Genomic DNA, 20,998 nt, shown 5'->3' on the forward strand with positions numbered 1-20,998 from the left:
CACACTTGTCCTATTGACATGAAAATGGTACGCACAGTCTTGGACATTTGAACGTATAAGGATGTTTGCGTATCTCAAAAAACATGGCCGCCGTTGGCCGATTAACTTATTACCTACTTATTTATTAACTTATTACAAGATTAACAGAAGTCAATCGTAACGAATCTCGACAGGCCTATTTTATTAATGGCCCTAAATGTCTGTGAGAAATTTGAAAGAAATCGGCCACTGGGGGGCAATATTGCATTTTCCAAGGGCGCAAATGATGGTATATTGTGCAGTTTTTTGCACAATATTCATATCATACAATAGAACTCCTCATTCTGAACAACTTTGTCTCTAGAACCACAGCTGTCAATCAAACTGTTGGTTGAATGATTGAGAAAATAAACTTTTGTGAACTAGTCATAGGTTTTTTTGGCTCAATCTGGAAAAAAACATTGCAGTACAATTCTCTGGACTCTTTAGGTTAATAATTATCAAAAAAAATTTAAGTTTACCCTTAGGAAAGCTATAACGGGGTCATTTAGAAAAGGGGCCCGACCAAAACATTGATTTAGGTGGTCACAGGCTTGCTAAATAATATGTAATGTCTTATACACATACACACACACACACACACACACACACACACACACACACACACACACACACACACACGTGCTTAAATGCCTTAAAGCGCTTGAACGCCAGTAATCGCCTCTTGCAGCTATAAAGTAATTTTCTTTCTTTCTTTTGCGCACAAAGTATTCTCGTAGCTTCATGAAATTAAGGTTAAACCACTGATGTCAGATGGACTATATTCGATGGCCTAACTTACTTAACTATCTTGATTTGTGTTCCAAAGATAAATGGAATAAAAGTAATTAATGGCAGAATTTTTTATTTTTGGGTGAACTATCCCTTTAAGATCATAATTTAATATTCCAGTAAAACGAGACAATATTACAATTTTACATTGGATGAAAAAATGTCACTAATTTTGTTTTGTAACTTGAGTGAATTATTCCTACTGTAAACAATTTGTGGTTGTGTGGTTATAATGTCAATTTGCCTGTGTATTTCTACACAAACAGCTGGAAGAGGAGTTAAAAAGCCGTGTGGAAGTTTGGGAAAAGAATCAGGGGACTTCCTTTCTTGTGCAGGGTCAAAGGATCATGGATTACATCTCCACCCAGTGGGAAGAGCATCGCTTGCAGAAAGACAAGGAGAAGAATGAACGGGTGAGATTCACTGGGTGCTTCTCATCTCATTTGTGCACCCTTGTTTACTTTCCTTGCATCTTAGCTCCACTCATAAGAGGAAAGGATGCAAGAAAAGAAAAAAAGGATGCAGCCAATAAAGGAAAGCTTATTTATATATTGAAATATTCTTGGTCACCCAAGCGTTACTTCAAAGCGTCATCAACTGCACTCAAGTGATACTCCCTTAGGTTTTAATTCAAACCATAGAATATTAAATGTATTTTACATGTTCATAAGCATCCGCAGAATATCAGATGCTGTGTTTTGTATTATAGAGGGACCCCTGTATGTTTCCTTGAAGCATTTACATACTTAGATATTTATTTTACTAAACTTTGTCTTTCAGATGACAAAGAAAACCGAAACTTCTCAGTTTAAAACTCCCACAAAGAGACCTCTCGGATCAACATATACCACCCCCACCCCCAACAAAATTAAAAAGGTATCTGTTTTCTCCCTAAGCATGGATGTGCAAAAACAAGCATTTTATCAAAACACATAATCTTCCAATTGTTTCAGACGCCTAATATGTTGGCACCTCGCACTGCCACCGTGAGCAGCACCAGTAGCGCAAGCAGCAGCAGCGGCAGCTCATCCACCACATTTTTGTGTGTGCCAGGAAGACCTCAACTCTCTGCCAAGGTTAAAACCATCTGCCTGGGGCATTTCAATCTCAATTCAACTCTCTGATCAAAGCCTTTGGCTTGCGATCAGAACAAAACAGATTGTGGTTAGACATAAATTCAGTGTTAAACTAGAGAGTTTCCAAATGCTAACACTAGATGGAACTGTTGCATCTGTATTTGTCTTAATGTTAAAGATCAGTGATGTTTCTTAATTTTTGTGTGTTTTTGTCTTTGGTCCAACAGAGGACCAAAACTACAGAGGCCAGCTCTAGCCTACGCGTGCCGCTGCAGGAGTTCAACAGTGACAAGAAACCAGCTCCAATGAGCTACTCTGCCTTTACCGTAAGCCCAATCACTCAGCACTTCCCCGGATGTATATTAATGGAACATCAGCGATAAGAACGATGCTCATTTGTGACCGCTAATTCCTCTGAGGGAGATCATTAACATTTTAAGGCCCACACATAATAATAATTCAGTGTTCAGTTAGTAAAGATGTGTTGACATGTTTTATCTTGTTTCCTATTACAGAGCGAGCTCTCCAAGAAAGCCAACACCGATGCTTTTCTCAATTCCACCGTTAAAGAAATGCTTTGATTGAACTTTTTTTATTATTTATTTTTTTATCAGGTTTAGGTCACAAATAATAATGTCAGGATTGAGACTGTATGGGGTACAACTCTTCTCAGGTGTTTGTCTTGTTTACTTTTCACTACCAGTGCAGTGACTTTCCAAAGACTTGTTTTGTTTGTTTTAAAAGCCACAATTACATACGTTTTTATTCTGCTTTATTTTTATGTCATTATTTACTTGCCTAGTAAGACTATGTATATATTAGCATATAAAAGGTCAGTCATTTTTCTTATGTATGTACAGCACTTTTAATAAAATGCTTCTTTATACATTTCTAATTTGGCTTATTTATTTTATAGACTACAGTACACAGTTCCTGAATCACTAGGAATCGTGACTACACACTACTGCTTAAAAGTTTGAGGTCAGTAAGAAGAAAGAAAGGATGCATCAAAGGATTAGTTCTCTTACAGATTAAAAATTGCCTGATAATTTACTCATGTCATCTAAGATGTTCATGTCACAAAGAAATTAAGGTTTTTGGAGAAAAACATTTCAGGATTTTTCTCCATATGGTGGATTTCAATGGTGGCCAATGGGTTAAAGGTCCAAATAGCAGTTGCAATGCAGCTTCAAAGGGCTCTACACGATTCCAGCTGTGAAATAAATACATAAAATACATGTTTTTTGGTTGGGATCCCCTAAAAAAAAATTATATTCCATGGGATTATTATCACGTTGTTGGGGTCACTTAAACCTGCAGACACAGTGTTAATGCATCCCAATTCCAAGTCCATTCATTGCAGACTTGGCAACAAGGTAGGGGCTCTTTCAACTTCATTGTCTTCCGACATCGTTTTACCTTTTTTTGTAAAGTACATTTGACTTTCTTTGTACGTTCGCTTTGTGAACACAAGGTTTGCCTACATCACGTTTTTATTCTGCAAGTTAACTTTTTTAATCGAGCATCAAATCAGCATATTAGAATGATTTCTGAAGGATCATGTGACACTGAAAACTAATGACTGTCATTACATAAATGATATTTTAAAATGTATTAAAATAGAAAACAGCTGTTTTAGATGGGAATACAATTTCACAATACTGTTTTTACTCTATCTTTGAACAAAAATGCTGTCTTGGTTGTCCTAAGAGACGTTAAATAATTTTACTGACCTCAAACCTTTGAAAAGTAATGTGTATTGTGAGTGGACGTCAAAACAGTACTTCAGAGATCTTTGTATTATTAGGTTTTGTCAGGTTGATTGTCTCTGGCAGAGCATAAAACATCTGTTGTGTGGCCTCATGCTGGAATAGCTGCTCTAAAACTTCACGTTTGAAATCGTCTTCACATTTGTTTCCCAAATGGATAGTAATTTAGATCTTTGATGGTCGAGTTTGAATTTTTGAGTGGCACTTGATGCCTCGACATGTAATTGGCTCATTTGGGCAAAACAATGTAATGGCCTGATCAAGCTAATGCTTTCAAGGCCATATGAAGCATTATACAATTAAAATATTTCAGCATTTAGCTGTCTCCTAGGAACCTCCATCTAGCTGTCTGGAGGACAATGGAAAGAACAATGGCACATCAATCAAACTGCAGCATTTATGTAATGGAGTTTTTATATAGTTTTATGAAACTTTGACAACAGTTTTTTTTTTTCAGATCCATTGTCCAGATACACTGTACATTAAATTAAGTTTGATTACACAGTGATACAATAAAAGTACAAATGTCACACAGTGACAAGCCACTGCTTCTTTTCACAGAAGTCAAAACTGTACATGTACAACATAAATACGTTGATGAATAAAGAGGGAGTATCAACTTCCTTAGTCTGAAAAAATGAGCAGTTGAGGTTCAATGGATGCAAGAATAATCACATGCTTAAATGACAAGCCTGCAGAGCAGTATATATTTGTCATTGTTAGCCTTTACAGCTGAAGCAGAAATGTTCCTCCTAACTTGAAAGATGAAAACGACAACATAAATGAGAAGCAGCAAGTTGACAACCCCATAGCTTGAAAAATGAGGAATAGCTCACCCAAAAACTAATATTTGATGAAAATGGACTCACCATCAGGCCATCTACGATAAAGATGAGTTTGTTTCTTCATCTGAACAGATTTCGAGTAATTTAGTATTAGCCTACATGACGGCCACGATCGTCGGTTGTCTGTCCTGTATTTGAGTCCTTGATACTACAGTTACGTTCAAACGTAGTACGGTTGTTTACGGGCGTGACAACCGCATTCTGTAACCGAACTTACACTTTTAACGGAACAGGACTGGATAACTTTTTCTGTCACATACAGTCAAAGATATACTATCTTCTGTTGCGTTTCTATCGAGTTTTGCGTGTGGTTACGGTAACTTACAGTGAGGAGAAATTAGCCTTCTGTCTTCTGAAAGTTTTAACGTTATATCCAGTCAGTTTTTCTTCACCGGAGGCGCCTCCATCAGATTTGTTCTTCGCGCCACTCCAATCCTCCGCTCTCCACCCAAATATCAAAGCTGCTGCTGTCGGTTAATGAAGATTTGACGGATAAACTCGCGCCTCGATTGGACTCTTGTCCTAAGTTATAAGTCTTTCAGTTCTATGGATCATGTTTAATATTACTTGGTCACTTTCTTTATGGTTACTGTTAAGGAATATAGTGTTTTCACGACGCGTCAGCAATTGGCCAACTTGCCACTGAACCGAACAAAACTCGCATATTTTGCTGATTATTGCTCCTGAAAATGGTCAATTATTGTCATGTTTTGGGCTGTACTAATCGGTCGGACTGGGAAAACATTTGGAGTACTACAGACTGCCAAAAGTGATAAATCAAGAAGAACAGTGCAAAAACTGTCTGAGGAACAAAAGGCATTTGTGGTTGGCCAAACTGAACCAGGATTTTCCAGGGCAAGAGTATTGACTACATTTGTGTTTGTTCTTATTATTTCAGGTCAGGTAGGTTAAATATTAGGCTAATATCTTAATTAATACTGCTGGTATGTATCTTTACCACATATTAACTTGAGTTTGTCAAACTATTGCGCCTTTCCTGCTTACTAAGTCCTTTTCTATTTGATTTAGCAGCGTCCACACATTTTTTTCTATGGTTTAGACAGCATAAAGTAGCAGAACAACATATTCAGAAGTACATTATCCATGCAATCAATGCTGTTGTTTACATCAGAGTACCTCCAACAGGGCCACGCATCTGGGTAACTGACCAAACCGTGACGCAAGTGCAAACCCTCTTTTCGAGACGCAGGACATTTCGAGACTCACACTTGTAAGTAAATGCGTTTGTCAATCCCAAAAACTTTGTAACTAATGAACGGGTGCCGTCAGAATGAGAGTCCAAACAGCTGATAAAAACATCACAACTATTCACAAGTAATCCACACAACTCCAGTCCATCAATTAACATCTTGTTAAGTGAAATGCTGCATAGTGGTAAGAAACAAATCCATTTTTAAGATGTTTTTAACTCCAAACTGTCAGAAGAACAAGTGTCAAACTCTGGTCCTGGAGGGCAGATGTCCCGCAGAATGTAACCAGCTCCAAAACAGATGTCTGGAAAGATCCTGAAGATCCTGATTAGCTGGTTTAGATGTGTTGAATTAGGCTTGGAGCTAAATTCTGCAGACCAATGGTCCTCCAGGAACAAATTTGACACCCCTGGGCTAAAATACAAGTCCTCTATTACTTTTTACAAGTCACTTTTTTCTAAACAAACATGTTGGTGGATTTTGATGTGAGAGGGGAACAGGGGATGGGTCTTTTCCAGCGTTATTATGAAATATAAACATTATGGACGATTATTGTGAAGTTTTTTTATTAGCTTACGGCACCCATTCACTGCAGACGATCCAGTGAGCAAATGATGGTCTTCTTGGAGGACCTGAGGGTGAATAAATGCTCAGCAATTTTAATTTTTTGGTGAACTATTCCTTTGACGTGTACCTTATTTTTTCTTTGTAGTGCTTTTTCAAACTTCACCTATCTCTTCGAACTTTCCTGGACATTTTATCTGGTTGCATTTATGATTTTAGGCTGTCTGATAAAATACCTGCATGCTAACGTCATTCTTACATAATGTAGAAGTTCTGCCAAATAGGCCTAAAAACAATCTTTTTTGTTACTTATCATCAAAAGTAAATGGCAATGAAGTCTCGTGATTTGACACATATTTCCCATGTAGGCAGTTGTCTGTATGTTCTCCGCGGTCTGCAACTCTTAGCTATGATGCTCCAACAGACTCCTGAGATTCCAGCTCGCATGACAGAAATCGGTTGGAATTGTCACTGTACCGTCGGTTTTGAAGAAATGACAATCTGAAGAAAGAAAAACAGAAAACATACAATTACATTCTGCTTGCTTAAGACAGATTCTTAGCTAAAATACACATCCTTAATGGGTTCAATCCGTCAGTACACTTCTTAGCTGTTCTTATGTTTGTTTTAGCTTTTGAGAAAGTGTGGTTTCAAAGGATCTCTCTTAATGGTTTTATAAAAAACTTCAAGCAAACCATGAACGTCAATCACAGATAAGCATTCCTCTGACCAAATTTAGACATCCATTAACATCTAATTAAACCTTATTGAAGAGTTTTTGCACAATTATGGTGCACATCCATTAATCCATTAAGAGAGTCAAACAGAAAACTTTCACAATGCTCAGTTCTGTGTTACAGTTGCTATTTAGATGACATCTGTTAATTATAATAATTGTAGTTTTCATCCAAAACTTCTAATACGGTCGATTTACCTAAGTCTATTTTTCTAGGTCTGTATTTTAAAATACAGTAGAAACTGTGATCTTTTATTACAATTTAGTTAAATAATTGTTTTCCATTTTTAAATATTTTAAATGTAATTTACTCTTTTAATGGCAAAACTGAATTTCCAGTGTCACATATAGGGTTGGGTATCGAGAACCGGTTCCAAATTTAAAATAACCGGGTATTCGATAAGACACGTGCATTTCAATTCCCGCGTTTGCGTGATTTTTTAACTATTTAAGAGCAGGAAGGAAAACTCTTTAATGTGTCCATTCTGAATAAATCTATAATGCAACCTAATTTAAATGGACAAGTTTATTGTCATAGATTAAATCTTGACTTTAAGGCTACGTTTACTTTTGCTGCGGTTTTGCCATGTTGTTTACACTACTCCAGTGCTTTCGATCCTCAAAACCGGAAACTTTCAAAAACTTTCGAGGGTGAAAAATGCCAGAGTAGTGTAAATGACAGGCTAAACTGTAGCAAAAGTTATGCGTTTTAAAACGAAAACGCACTAGTGTAAACGTTGCCCCAGTGTAAATGGACTAAAACAGAGACTTTTAAAAATGATGGCGAACACTCTGCGTATCCTTGACTCCTGTGTAAACAATGACATCACGCTCATTTGTTGCATCTCATTTAAGAAAAGTAACTGTTAAATTGCAAAGTAAAAAGAAGAAATTACAGTATTTTTACACCCCAAGGAATAAAAGTAAATTTTATTACAGTTAATTCTTTTAAATAAGACATTCTTGATGACGTATGCAGCCATAGGGTGACAAGGGTTTTCGGTTGTGTAGTGCAGACGGAGATAGTTTCTGAAACGCAGTGAAAATGCCAGTGTAGACGAGGATTGTTTTAATTTAAAACACTGTTTTATAATGAAAATGCACTAGTGTAAACCCTGGAGTTTTTAAGCTAAAACGGGGTCTGCAGTGTTTTCGAAAGTCTCCGTTGCATTATATATATATATTTTTAAGAAATTAATACTTTTATTCAGCAGGGACACAATAAATTTAATAAAAATGATAGTAAACAAACCACAAAAGATACCCATTTCAAATAAATGCTGTTTTTTATGTTTTTTTCCATCAAACAAATATTTTTTTCTATCAAAGAAAGACATTTGCAACATTAATAATAATGATAAATGTTTCTTGAGCACCAGAATAACATATTTGAATGATATTTGAAGGGTCACGTGACACTGAAAATTCAGTTTTGCCATTACAGGAGTAATTTATATTTAAAATACATAAAAATAGAAAACAATTATTTTATTCAATTGTATTACAGTTTTTTACAGACGCTAGGACACATTTCTCAATACTTAGGTCACTTTTGCAAAACTCTTCACACAGTGAGCACAACAGAAGTCTATGTGGGCTAAACTGAGGATCAGTTATCATTGTTTTGGCACAAAATGCATTCAATGACTACATCTCTCAAATTTCATGAATTCTTTTCTCACTCAGACACAACAACTGCCAAAAATCTTTGTACGTACAAGACATTTTGCACATGCTTACATACTGTTTTCAAAACTGTTAAACTTATGTTCAAAACAACATAATGCAAAACTGAATAAGACAGCAAAATTCAACAGCAATATTTTATTGAAACATATTTCAAATCTAAAAATGCAGTAGATTAGCATTACTATTGTATCTGTATCAGTGGATGGTGTATACAAATTCTTGTATTTTGGAATTACTTAAAAATAAATAAACAACATAAAATATTGACGAATTCTGCATCATGCCTGATTCATTCCAGTAACATATATTGCAGTTCTAAACAATATATATTGCAATTAAAAACAGAGATGTGTCCTTGTTTTACACAAGAAAACACTGTGTAATGCTACATGTTGTTAGTGTTTTTTAGGCCATTGTTTTGTGGGTGAAAAAGTGTGTTTGTCGGCTGTCAACCTTTGCTAGTGTTCTGGAAGAATGAGTTTATTTGAGACCTGAATAAAGTGTTTTGGTAGTTGTAGTGCATTTTGAATGTGAAATTAACTGCTTTGCCAAGCTGAAAGTCGGTTAGGAGAATTGTGTGAAGAGTTTTGCAAAAGTGACCTAAGTATTTAGAAATGTGTCCTAGCATCTGTAAAAAACTGTAACAGATCACGTTTCTACTGTATTTTATTAAAATAGACCTAGAAAAAACATTTTAGTAGCAGTGTAAGTGTTCTGTAATAGCAAAACATAAAACAATTCAGCTAAATTGACCCTATTAGAAGTTTTGGATGAAAACTACATTTATTATAATCATTAATAGTTGGGCCTAAGTATGTTGTATGCTGTCCACCTGTTTATATTCCATACCAGTAATTGATTTATTAAGCTAATGCTCAAAACTAGAAACAGAAGTAAGTGTGTTGCTTTCACTTCTCAAACTGCATTTAAAAGCTAAAAATGGTCATTTCTGGCACTGTGTGCAACTACTAGGCAAATGTTCCATCGTCTTTTATTATTAAGCCAAACTAAGTTTATTATGTGTCCCTTCCACTTTTCATACTCTTCCTACATCTCAGTTTGAATGACTGTAGCTGGTGCTTAATGTTAAAAAAGAAACCATCATCATGAAGGAGCAGAATGTGAGGCATAAACTCTAAAACTAGCACTTGATCTGCATTATCTCAGCACTACAGTAGATTTCAGCGAACCTGAGCTCACTGCAGAACGTCTTAGAATGAGACTTTGCACTTTTTACACATCTACCCAGTCACACATTATAGTGCGTTTAAGCTGAGCACTACAAAACTCTTCAGCACGGATGGCGTGAGTGTCACATCCCGTTTGTCCTGCATGAATAGGGCTCCACAGGGTTCTTTCCTCAGCATGTTGTTCATTTAACCATGATACAGCACAACAACAGCTGTTTGGTGGAGCGAAACAGCTGAAAGAATGTGTCTTGGGTTCAAGTATGCTGGGGGAGTATAGAGTGATTGACTCATGTGAGTTGCACTCAAGTGAATCTTGGCTGAGGGTCGGCAGGGTAAGACTGAGGAATTCTCAGCCTGACTGTCACACAAGCCACAAACTCACTAAGTTCCTCATCACTTTCTCATCTCTCCGACTGGCTTTCCTTCCTTTTTAAAAATGGATGCAAGATTTTACATCTCAGCTTACTGCCCAAAAATTTTTATTCTGTCATTGCACGCTCACCCTCATGTTGTTTTATTGCAATTTTTTCCATTGTAAACAATAGGAGAATTGTTTTATACAAAAATAGTTTATAGTGAACACAACAGAAGCACCAGTAAGGACCATACAATTCACAATACTGACTTTTTTTCTCATAATTTGGAGAAAAAATGTCAGAAATGCTAGACATAAACTCAGAATTACAAGATATAAAGTCAAAATTACCTTTTTTACTGTTTAACCCATAGTGGAAAAACCTTCAAAACAAATTGCGAGATGTAAACTCTGAAAATGTCAGAATTCTGATTTTATATCTCACAATTATGAATAAAAGTCTGAATTGTGAGATATGAACTGCAAAGTGGCGGAAAAGGCTTCCATAAATACCACATCAATCCAAGGTTTGGTAGTTGTACAATGCAATAAGCAAATTAATCATAAATCAACATTCTTTTACAAAGCAAATGAATCAGTGAAGAATAAGATTTCTAAGAAGTAAATGAGTTCGCTTCTGCTGCCCAGAATAAAATGTGATTACCCTTGAATGTCAGAGTGAAATCTAATCAAATTATTCTTATCAAATCAACTGTCAGAAATTAAAACCATGTTAGTTTTTACTCAAAGAATGCCTTGTAACTCTGTGTAGCAGGTTTGTTATTTGTACATTATGTACATAAAGGGGTGGGTAATGTATTAAAATGTTTAATTTTTCTAAAATTCTGGGAACTTCTTAAAATTTACAGATAATGTACTCACCCCCTTGTCATCCAAGATGTTCATGCCTTTCTTTCTTCAGTCGTAAAGAAATTAAGTTTTTTTCTCCATATAGTGGACTTCAATGGTGCCCTCAAGTTTGAACTTCCAAAATGCAGTTTAAATGCAGCTTCAAAGGGCTCTAAACGATCCCAGCCGAAGAATAAGGGTCTTATCTAGCAAAATAATCAGTCATTTGCCATGCGTATGCATACTCTGTGTAATCTGGGTTAGGGTTTATCGAAAAATCAGTTAGGGTTTATCGAAAAATCTAATTTTCTCCTCCAGCTTCAAAATTGTCCTACATCGCTGTTTTACCTTTTTTGTAAAGGGCGTTTGACCTTCTTTGCATGTTTACTTTGTAAACACTGGGTCGGTACTTCTGCAGCGATGTTGCACGATTTTAAAGTTGGAGGAGAAAATGAGATGGGAGTTTTTCAACCTACCCTAACTGTATTGACCCAGATTACACAGAGTATGCATGCACATTGCAGAGGTAAACAAGACGAGCATTTGAGGTTAAAAAGTATACAAAAATTTTTTTAGAAAATGACCTATCGTCTAAGACTCTTATTTCTTGGCTTGGATCATTTAGAGCCCTTTGAAGCTGCATTTAAACTGCATTTTGGACATTCAAACTCGCGGGCACCATCGAAGTCCACTATATGGAGAAAATTCCTGAAATGTTTTCCTCAAAAAACGGAATTTCTTTACGACTGAAGAAAGAAAAGCATGAACATCTTGGATGACAACGGCGTGAGTACATTATCTGTACATTTTTGTTCTGGAAATGAACTAATCCTTTAAGACACACAGTGAAATTTTAAAGGGACAGATCACCCAAAAATGAAAATTAACTCACCCTCATGTTGTTCCAAACCTGTATGGATTTCTTCTGTCGAACACAAAAGATGATATTTTGAAGAATGTTGGTAACTAGACAGTTTTTGAGGAAAACATTCCAGGATAGTGGACTTCAATGGGAACCAACGGATTAAAGGTCCAAATTCAATGCAGCTTGGATCGTGTAAGGCAGTGGTTCTCAATCCTGGTCCTGGGGGACCCCTGCTCTGCACATTTTGCATGTCTCCCTTATTTAACACACCTGATTGAGATCTTCAGCTTGTTAGTTCAGTTAATGGATCTCTACTAATGAGCTGATGATCTCAATCAGGTGTGTTAAATAAGGGAGACATGCAAAATGTGCAGAGCAGGGGTCCCCCAGGACCAGGATTGAGAACCACTGGTGTAAGGGCTTTACCAGATCCAAGCCAAGAAATAAGGCTCTTATCTAGTGAAACAATTGGTCATTTTCTAAAAAAAATGTAAAATATATACTTTTAAACCACAAATGCTCGTCTTGCTCTAGCTCTGCGATGCGCATGCATGTCTTCACGCATTACATAATCATGTTGGAAAAGTCACATGTGGTTAGTTCTTCGGCTGTGTGCTTTGGTTCAAAAAAGGTAGGGTAGGGCAAAAAACTCCATCTCATTTTCTCCTCCAACTTCTAAATCATCCGACATCGTTGTTTTACCTTTCTTTGTAAAGGGCGTTTGACTTTGTTTGCATGTTTGCTTTGTAAACACTGGGTCAGTACTTCCTCCTATGCCACACCTGCGTGATTACATAATGTGTGAAGTCGAGCTAGTGCAAGACAAGCATTTGTGGTTAAAAAATATATAAATTTGTATTTTATCAGAAAATGACCAATCGTTTTGCTAGATAAGACCCTTATTCCTTGGCTGGGATTGTGTAGAGCCCTTTGAAACTACATTGAAACTGCAATCTGGACTTTCGACCCGCTGATCCCCATTAAAGCCCACTATATAGAGAAAAATCCTGGAATATTTTCCTCAAAAACCTTAATTCTTTTTGACTGAAGAAACAAAGACATGAACATCTTGGATGACATGGGGGTGAGTAAATTATCAGGAAATTTTTATTCTGGAAAAGAACCAATCCTTTAACAGAAAAAAGAAATTCATACAGGTTTGGAACAACTTGAAGGTAAGTAATTTTCCATTTTTTGGTAAACTATCCCTTCAAATTGTATTGCTGACCAGATGTTTTAGTTCTAATAAAAAAGAAATCTTTAAATAATTTTGCAGTTAGCACTCTGCAATCAGCGCTAACTGTTATTAATCTCCCAACAGAAAATAGAAACTCTGTGGGTCGACAGACGTGCCTTGGAACCTTTTTCAGGCCGTTCTCATGAACTGTTCTATAATAAGACTGAGATTGATAAGATCAGTAATCCAGTTCAGATGAGTTCCCGCTTTATGAGCTACATTATACTCCTAATGTCCAATAATTCTCCCCATATGCCAAAACAGATTCCTACAACAGGCCAGGCGAGCTTTGAGCTTTGAAAACTTTGTAAAAAAGACCAGCCTGGCACTTAAAGCTTTCTTCTTTGACTGATCTCTGTCCTCATCTCTATCTGTCCTTAGCTTGAAGCTATCAAAAAATCTTTCAACATCCCCAGAGAAGAACAGAAACGAAAGATGAGGGGGCAAATAGAAGATAAAAGACAAGTGATGAAAAATAAACTTGTGTTTAGGTAGCTTGCTGGAATATTCATTTCAGATTGGTCACTGTGCCATCCAGCCATCTAATATATCTGCTCTTCTAGGTAAAAGCAACAGTCACGTTTGCAAAACTTCTATGAAATTTTGCAGACAAAGCTGGTCAATTGTTCACTATCAATAGTGTAGCGATGCATTAAGCACCGTTATCAACTGACACGTCGCAAAGACCCAGTATCAAACAAAGTATCAGCTCCAATTTTTCAAAACTAATTTTTTAAACAATAAATACTGTTTTATGGCTCTTTAATGTGTCGTGACAGATCGCTGTAGCGCCTCAGTTCAAGTGGCACATCAACCGATCATCTCTTCCTCTTTGCTAGTTATAGCATAAAATAAACTAATTAATCAGAAGGTATGTTGTTTCAACCATGGAAATATGTCAAAACACACCAGTTTTCAAGTTCAAGTCTTCCAAAGGTAATCTGCTCTCCTGTCTGGTTTGTTTGGACAAAAAATGCAAATCCAATGCAAAATCTGTGCAGGGTTTACATTCCTCAGATTTCCAATTGAGCGGATTTCTATTGCGATGACTGAATTTTATCATTCAAAGGTACTTTTAATGGAAGCCCATTTCCGCCACTGAGATTGTGATATAAACTCACAATTGCAAGAAAAAAATTCAGAATTGCGAGATAACTCAAAATTGTTAGAAATAAAGTCAGAATTGTGAGATATAAACTCACAAATCCAAGAAAAAAAGTCAGAATTGCGAGATATAAACTCACTATAGCAAAAAAAAAAAAAAAAACGAATTGCAAGATATAAACTCATAATTGCAAGTTGTAAAGAATTGTGAGATATAAACTCACTATTGCGAGAAATAAAGTCACAATTGTGAGATATAAACTCACAATTCGGACTTTTTTCTCAGAATTGCGGGATATAAACTCGCAATTGCAGGTTATAAAGTCATAATTACAAGATATAAACTCACAATTGCACAAAAAAGTCAGAATTGCTAGATAACTCACAATTGTAAGAAATAAAGTCAAAATTGTGAGATATAAATTCACAATTCCAAGAAAAACAAGTTAGAATTGTGAGATATAAACTCACAATTGCAAGAAAAAAGTCAGAATTGTAAGATAAAACTCGCAATTCTGATAAAAAAAGTCACAATTGCAAGTTATAAAATCAGAATTGCAAGATATAAACTCACAATTCTGACTTTTTTCTCAGAATTGCGAGATAAAAACTCACGAGTTTTAAAGAACTCCAAGATATAAACGCACAATTGTGAGATAAAAAGTCAGAATTGTGAGAGTATAAAGTTGCAATTACCTGTGTTAATTTTTTTTTAACGGCCTTCCATAACTTTTATTTACCATTGATAATGGAATATTTACAGGCAAAATCCATTCATTCCAACAGGAATATGTGAATGAGTGTTTCGCCTAAATGCTTTTGACAATGGACCTTTTTCAATGCACCTTTTTTCCCGACAAAACTTTTGCAAAAGTGACTGCAACTTAACTGAAATTGGTGCTACTTTTATATTATGCTCAATGTAACCACTGCCATTTAGCATCTCATTTCTTTCTGCTGTAGAAAAAATGACCTCAGATGACTTCAGTGTTATTACAGTTATATTGTTGCAGTTTTCATTTTTTTGCTAGTGCCATTATTTCGTACATTGTGAGGAAGTATTTTTCTTGTCTTTGCTGGAGCTAAGCGATTCTCTGGTTATCTCAAATGAATATTTCATGTCTTTCATTCCTCTTCTGTGTCCTAATTACCTCGTCAGGGTTTATTTTGCGATAATGACTGAAAGACTGTACATTAACAGAGAAACACCGTCCTCTATTATTTGCAGATATCGATTGGAAACAGAATCGAATGAGCAAATAAAATCCAACGAGTAACTGCACAGACCAATTAATGCCAGAGAAGAGGAACATCCGTTAACATCACTCAACCTTCTGCTCTTAAAGTAATTAAGTCTGAGTGCAGTAATTAGTCTATCTCAGTCATCTGTAACTGTGCCTGACATATAAATTACACATTTAACATTATCCACTTTTCTTTCTTCATGAAGAGTTTTTTTCCCATGACCAATTTCCATTTTGGTATACAATAATAATAAAAGTGTGACTTGAAACTGAGCACACAAGTTTACTTTCACAGCAAACCGCACTGTGCTTACTGTGAACTTTGCTAAAGATAAAACAGACAGTACGGGTGGTCAAAAATAAGACGGGTCCAGAGAATGTGTGCAGATATATCTAACCAAACAAACCTTCATTTTGATATCCAAATCAAACATAACCACGTCGAACTTGTATGATCACTTAAAAACATCCCAAACATCTGTAACGAATCAAACCACAAGAGAATACAGATTCCTCGCTTGTACATATCGGGCCGCATTTCCAGAGTAATCCGTGCACATTCTGCGTTAGGAAAGAAATGATACAAAACAAAACTGTGAAAGTTAACAAGAGGCCATATAATGAAATCCCCCCCGGCTAAATATCTGTTGTATGTTTAAATAATTATTCCTGACAAATTTGGCACCGCCTTTACACTGGATCCATATGTTCACATGGACACAGGGGAACAAACCCTCTGGATGCCTGAACAATCTGATCATTTAATCAGAATTCTAAAGCAAATCTAAAATGAACAACATTTTCAATGTTCACAATTACAAAACAAGCCAAAAACAATTAACAAGGATTGTGAAATGGGAGTGCAATAATTAATGTGACTCCCTGTGAACATTTTTTAAAAGCACAGGGGAAATGATTTAAAATAGATACGCATGCAAGGCCCTATCCATTAGTCTGATGACCAACTCATAGCCTGACCTGACATTAACCTGAAACCCAAGGATTTGTTGCAGCTGAGAGGGAAACTGGTGCAGTTCTGACCAAACATGGAAACATCAGCGGAGGGTTATAGCGGATACCTTTCAAATGCTCAGTCCGAACCTCATTTAGACTACACAGGAGAAACAGTAGAGATAAAATGTGTTCAGGTTACTTGCCTGGACACCAATAATTATCTAAATATTTTTTTATTTGAGCTTTTTTAATAGTTATCAAAGAAATTATTAAATTAATACGCAGATTTTAAAGGGGTAGTTCACCCAAAAATGCATCTACTTTTCCATGGAAGAAAGTAAGGTTTAAAATGACTTGAGCGTGAGAAAATTACAGTTTTCAGTTTGGGTCTATCTATTTTAGCTTTACATTTAATATAACCGGTCTGAAAAAGTTCGATCACCCAAAAATGAAAATTCTGTGATTAATTACTCACCCTCATGTCGTTCCAAACCTGTAAGACCTTTGTTTATCTTCGTAACACAAATTAAGATATTTTTGATGAAATACAAGAGTTTTCTGACCCTGCACACAAAGGTAGTAAGGATATTATTAAAACAGTCCATGTGACATCAATGGTTCAACCATAATTTTATAAAGCTTGTGCGCAAAGAAAACAAAAATAACAACTTAATTAAAAGATTTTTAATAAAGTTGAACAAAGGTCTTACAATTTGGAATGACATGAGGGTGAGTAATTAATGACAGAATTTTTATTTTTGGGTAAACTAACTCTTTAAGACTAAGTTATATTTAAATGCAAAGTTTAAAATAGATAGACCCAAACTTATAATTGTCATTTACTCAAGCTTAAGTTATTTCAAACCTCTGTAAACTTACTTTCACGGAACATTAAAAGTAGAAGTTTAGCAGGATGTTTATACTGCCCTTTTCCATAGAATAAAAGTGAATTTCAAATATAATGCATAAAGACATACATTATTGCCAAACATTGTTTTTTTAGTAATTCTATATAGAGTTGAAGTTAAAAGTTTACATACACCTTGCAGAATCTGCAAAATGTTAATTATTTTACTAAAATTAGAGGGATCACACAGCATGTTATTTTTGATTTAGTACTGACCTGAATAAGATATTTCACACAAAAGACGTTTCCATATAGTCCACACGATAAAATAATAGCTGAATTTATAAAAATTAAAGTTTACATACACTTGATTCTTAATAGTGTATTGTTACCTGAATGATCCACAGCTGTATTTTTTTTGTTTTGTTTAGTGATAGTTGTTTGTGAGTCCCCTGTTTGACTTGAAACTGCCTACAGTACTTCAGAAAAACCTTTCAGGTCCCACAAATTCTGTGGTTTTATAGCATTTCTGTGTATTTGAACCCTTTCCGACAATGACTGTATGATCTTGAGACCCATCACACTGAGGACAACTGAGGGACTCAGTTGCAATTATTACAGAAGATTCAAATGCTTACTGGTGCTTCAAAAGGAAATACGATGCATTAAGAGCCAGGGGTGTAAACTTTTGATGTGTACATTTTTCTTATTTGGCCTAAATATCATATTTTTTCACTTAGTACTGCCCTTCAGAAGATACTTACATGTTTCCAAGAAGACAAAATTTGCGAATTTTACCCAGATCTTCAAATCCTCCCAGCTTAATGCATTATGTTTCCTTCTGAAGCATCTGTGAGCGTTTGAACCTTCTGTAATAGTTGCATATGAGTCCTTCAGTTGTCCTTAGTGTGAAAAGATGGATCTCAGAATCATATAGTCATCATTGGAAAGGGGTCAAATACACAAAAATGCTGAAAAACCACAGAATTTGTGGAATCTGAAGGATTTAACTAAAGAACAGCCATCAGTTTAACTGTTCAGGACAAGCAAAGGACTCATAAACAACTATCACTAAACAAAGAAAAAAACACAGCTGTGAATCATTCAGGTAACAACACAGTGTTAAGAATCAAGTGTATGTAAAATTCTGAACAGGGTCATTTTTATAAATTCAACTATTATTTTCTCTTGTGGACTATATGTACATGTATTTTATGTCAAATATCTTACTCAGGTCAGTACTAAATAAAAAATAATGTGCATTTCATATGATCCTTCTTATTTTGGTAAAATTACCATTTTGCAGATTCTGCAAAGTGTATGTAAACTTTTGACTTAAACTGTAGCGTTAAATCATTTTTTTTTCCAGTTCTAGTAGTTTTAGTACTTTAACTTAAAACTTAAAGGGATAGTTCACCTAAAAAATTAAAATTCTGTTACTAATTCCTAACCTGTAAGACCTTTGTTTATCTTTTGAACACTAATTAAGATATTTTTGATCAAATCCGAGAGCCTTGCACCCAAAAAAAAATATTCTTGTAGCTTCAAAACATTAAGGTTAAACCACTGATGGACTATTTTATCAATGTCATTTCTACCTTTCTGGGCCTTGAACATGGTAGTTGTGTTGCTATGGAGGATCAGAAAGCTTTTGGATTTCATCAAAAATATCTTAATTTGTGCTCTGAAGGTGAACAAAAGTCTTACAGGTTTGGAACAACAAGAGTAATTAATGACAACATTTTCGTTTTTGGGTGAACTATCCCTTTAAACTTATTTCAGTCGGTTGCCAAAATGACATTTCTAATTTTGAAGCTTTCAAATAATATTTTCTTTTCTTTAAGCTTTATTTAAATGACCAAAAACTATTTTTAACAGTTTTAGTTTCATAGTTAACAATAACTACACTGATGATTGAATCTTTGGATGAACTATTCCTTTAACAATTTAGACAGAAACTCAATGCTGAAAGTCAAACCAAGATTCAGCAGCTTTTATGATATGCTATATATAATGAAATAGTTTATAATCACAAAATAATTAATAGTAATGCCTTTTTTTAGACAGAGCGAGGAGGTTTGCTCATCACTGGCACTATTTGTATAACGGGTTGCTAAAATACTGCCACTTCTAAAATCAATCAGAACTAATAACTGTTTCGGCAAGGAGGAAGAGCTTGTGAAGTACATTGTAAAATCAATCAGACACATTAACCCATTGCTCCTGTTAACCCACTCTAAGTGTCTGAGATCTTAATGGCAGAAACTAAAACTGCACAGTTATTATAGCTGACACCCTAAAACATCACAATCAATATTTAAGGCCCTTACTGCAGTGTCAAATTCATCACAAGGCAGAGTTAGCGTCAAAATGGCTTCAATCACAGGTTTTTAAAAATGTGTTGAGACAGGTCTGTCCGTCTTTGAATAAAAGTGATGTCAGGGTGCAGGGCCACGGCAACGCACAGTGCTATCAAATTTAATTTTGATCTCCAACAGGACGTTTTTATAGGCAGCAATAACAACAATGTCCTTAATCTAAGATAGGGCCATAAAACATGTGACCACCTTCATCTCAGCTTCTATTCAAGAAGTTATCAGCGAGAAAACGCTATTTGGGATGTTCTCATTCCTCAATCATGCTGCTTATTAAATTGAAGAGCAACAATAAAACATTCTCTCATATGTTTTGGTTTTATTTCTTGGCTTTGTGGCTGTGTGATTTGACCTTGGCTGAACCTGAACGTCTGAGACGTTTACCTTCAAACTTGCTAACATGTACGTCTCTTTCTGAATAGGGTTCGAACACAGTCCTGCATTATTAATTCTTGGAAAGACGCAATCTTTTGCGGTACCTGGTTCTGATTAAGCCAAAGGTCCAAAGTTCCTCTCACAAACGTGAAGCTTTCAGTCACACCGAGTGAAACGTGAGTACGGCTGCCATTGAACGGATTCAGAAAGCTCAACTCAAAGCCCTCCGCATGAGTAGAGACCAGACTTAAACCACATGGCTATAGCGCTAAGCCGCCCAAATGTTCCTCGGTTGGGAGAACGTCACATTCCAGACATACCTCCGGAAAAATGTGTAGAATATGGAAAATGTGAAAGGCTGTGATTGACAGTGGAACGTTTGCTGGATGCTGGCCATTAGAGAAGTCACTATGGAAACAGAAGCAGAGAGAGCTGTGTCTTCTGACACCTTTTCTGCATCGCCAATCATCAGTCTGATAACGAACAAAGTGGGAAAAATGTGGCACTAAAATACTTCATGCAGGGATCAAGGCTGTAGCTTTCAGACAAAAAAATCACTTCTTGCTCTGTATTGCACAAGGACAGATTCTGCAGCTGCCCCTAACAAAAGGAACTAAGTGTAATTCTAAATCCTTATATTTATAGCATTTGAAAGCTGCTTTAAATATAACACTGAAATAAGCTGAGATGTTAAAGCAATTAGGCGAGCTGAATGTTTACTATTAATTTGGATACAATAATATCAAGAGGGGAATACATTTCCGAGGGGGGTGAATCCAAGAATAATAATTTTACTTCCTTTGAGAAACATTCTCTGAGATAATTTTTGACACAGCCTACTGCGGGAAAACAGGTTAAATCAAGCCTTTGAAAAACACTATAGTTAAACAAACAGTAGTGGCT

At 35.7% G+C, this 20,998-nt stretch overlaps 1 protein-coding gene across 1 annotated transcript in view; it reads right to left on the bottom strand.

Moving 5' to 3' along the window:
• Nucleotides 1–4,070: 4,070 nt before the first annotated feature.
• The window catches only part of LOC141292637 (5-hydroxytryptamine receptor 4-like), a 32,020-nt gene continuing 15,092 nt past the window's right edge, over nucleotides 4,071–20,998 (bottom strand). Inside the window, exon 6 of the mRNA XM_073824671.1 lies at nucleotides 4,071–6,776. Coding sequence (XP_073680772.1) covers nucleotides 6,683–6,776 — 94 coding nt within the window. The 3' untranslated portion in view covers nucleotides 4,071–6,682. The remainder of the gene's footprint in view (nucleotides 6,777–20,998) is intronic.

Source organism: Garra rufa, chromosome 19 (genome assembly GCF_049309525.1).
Source record: "Garra rufa chromosome 19, GarRuf1.0, whole genome shotgun sequence".
Lineage (NCBI taxonomy): Eukaryota > Metazoa > Chordata > Actinopteri > Cypriniformes > Cyprinidae > Garra > Garra rufa.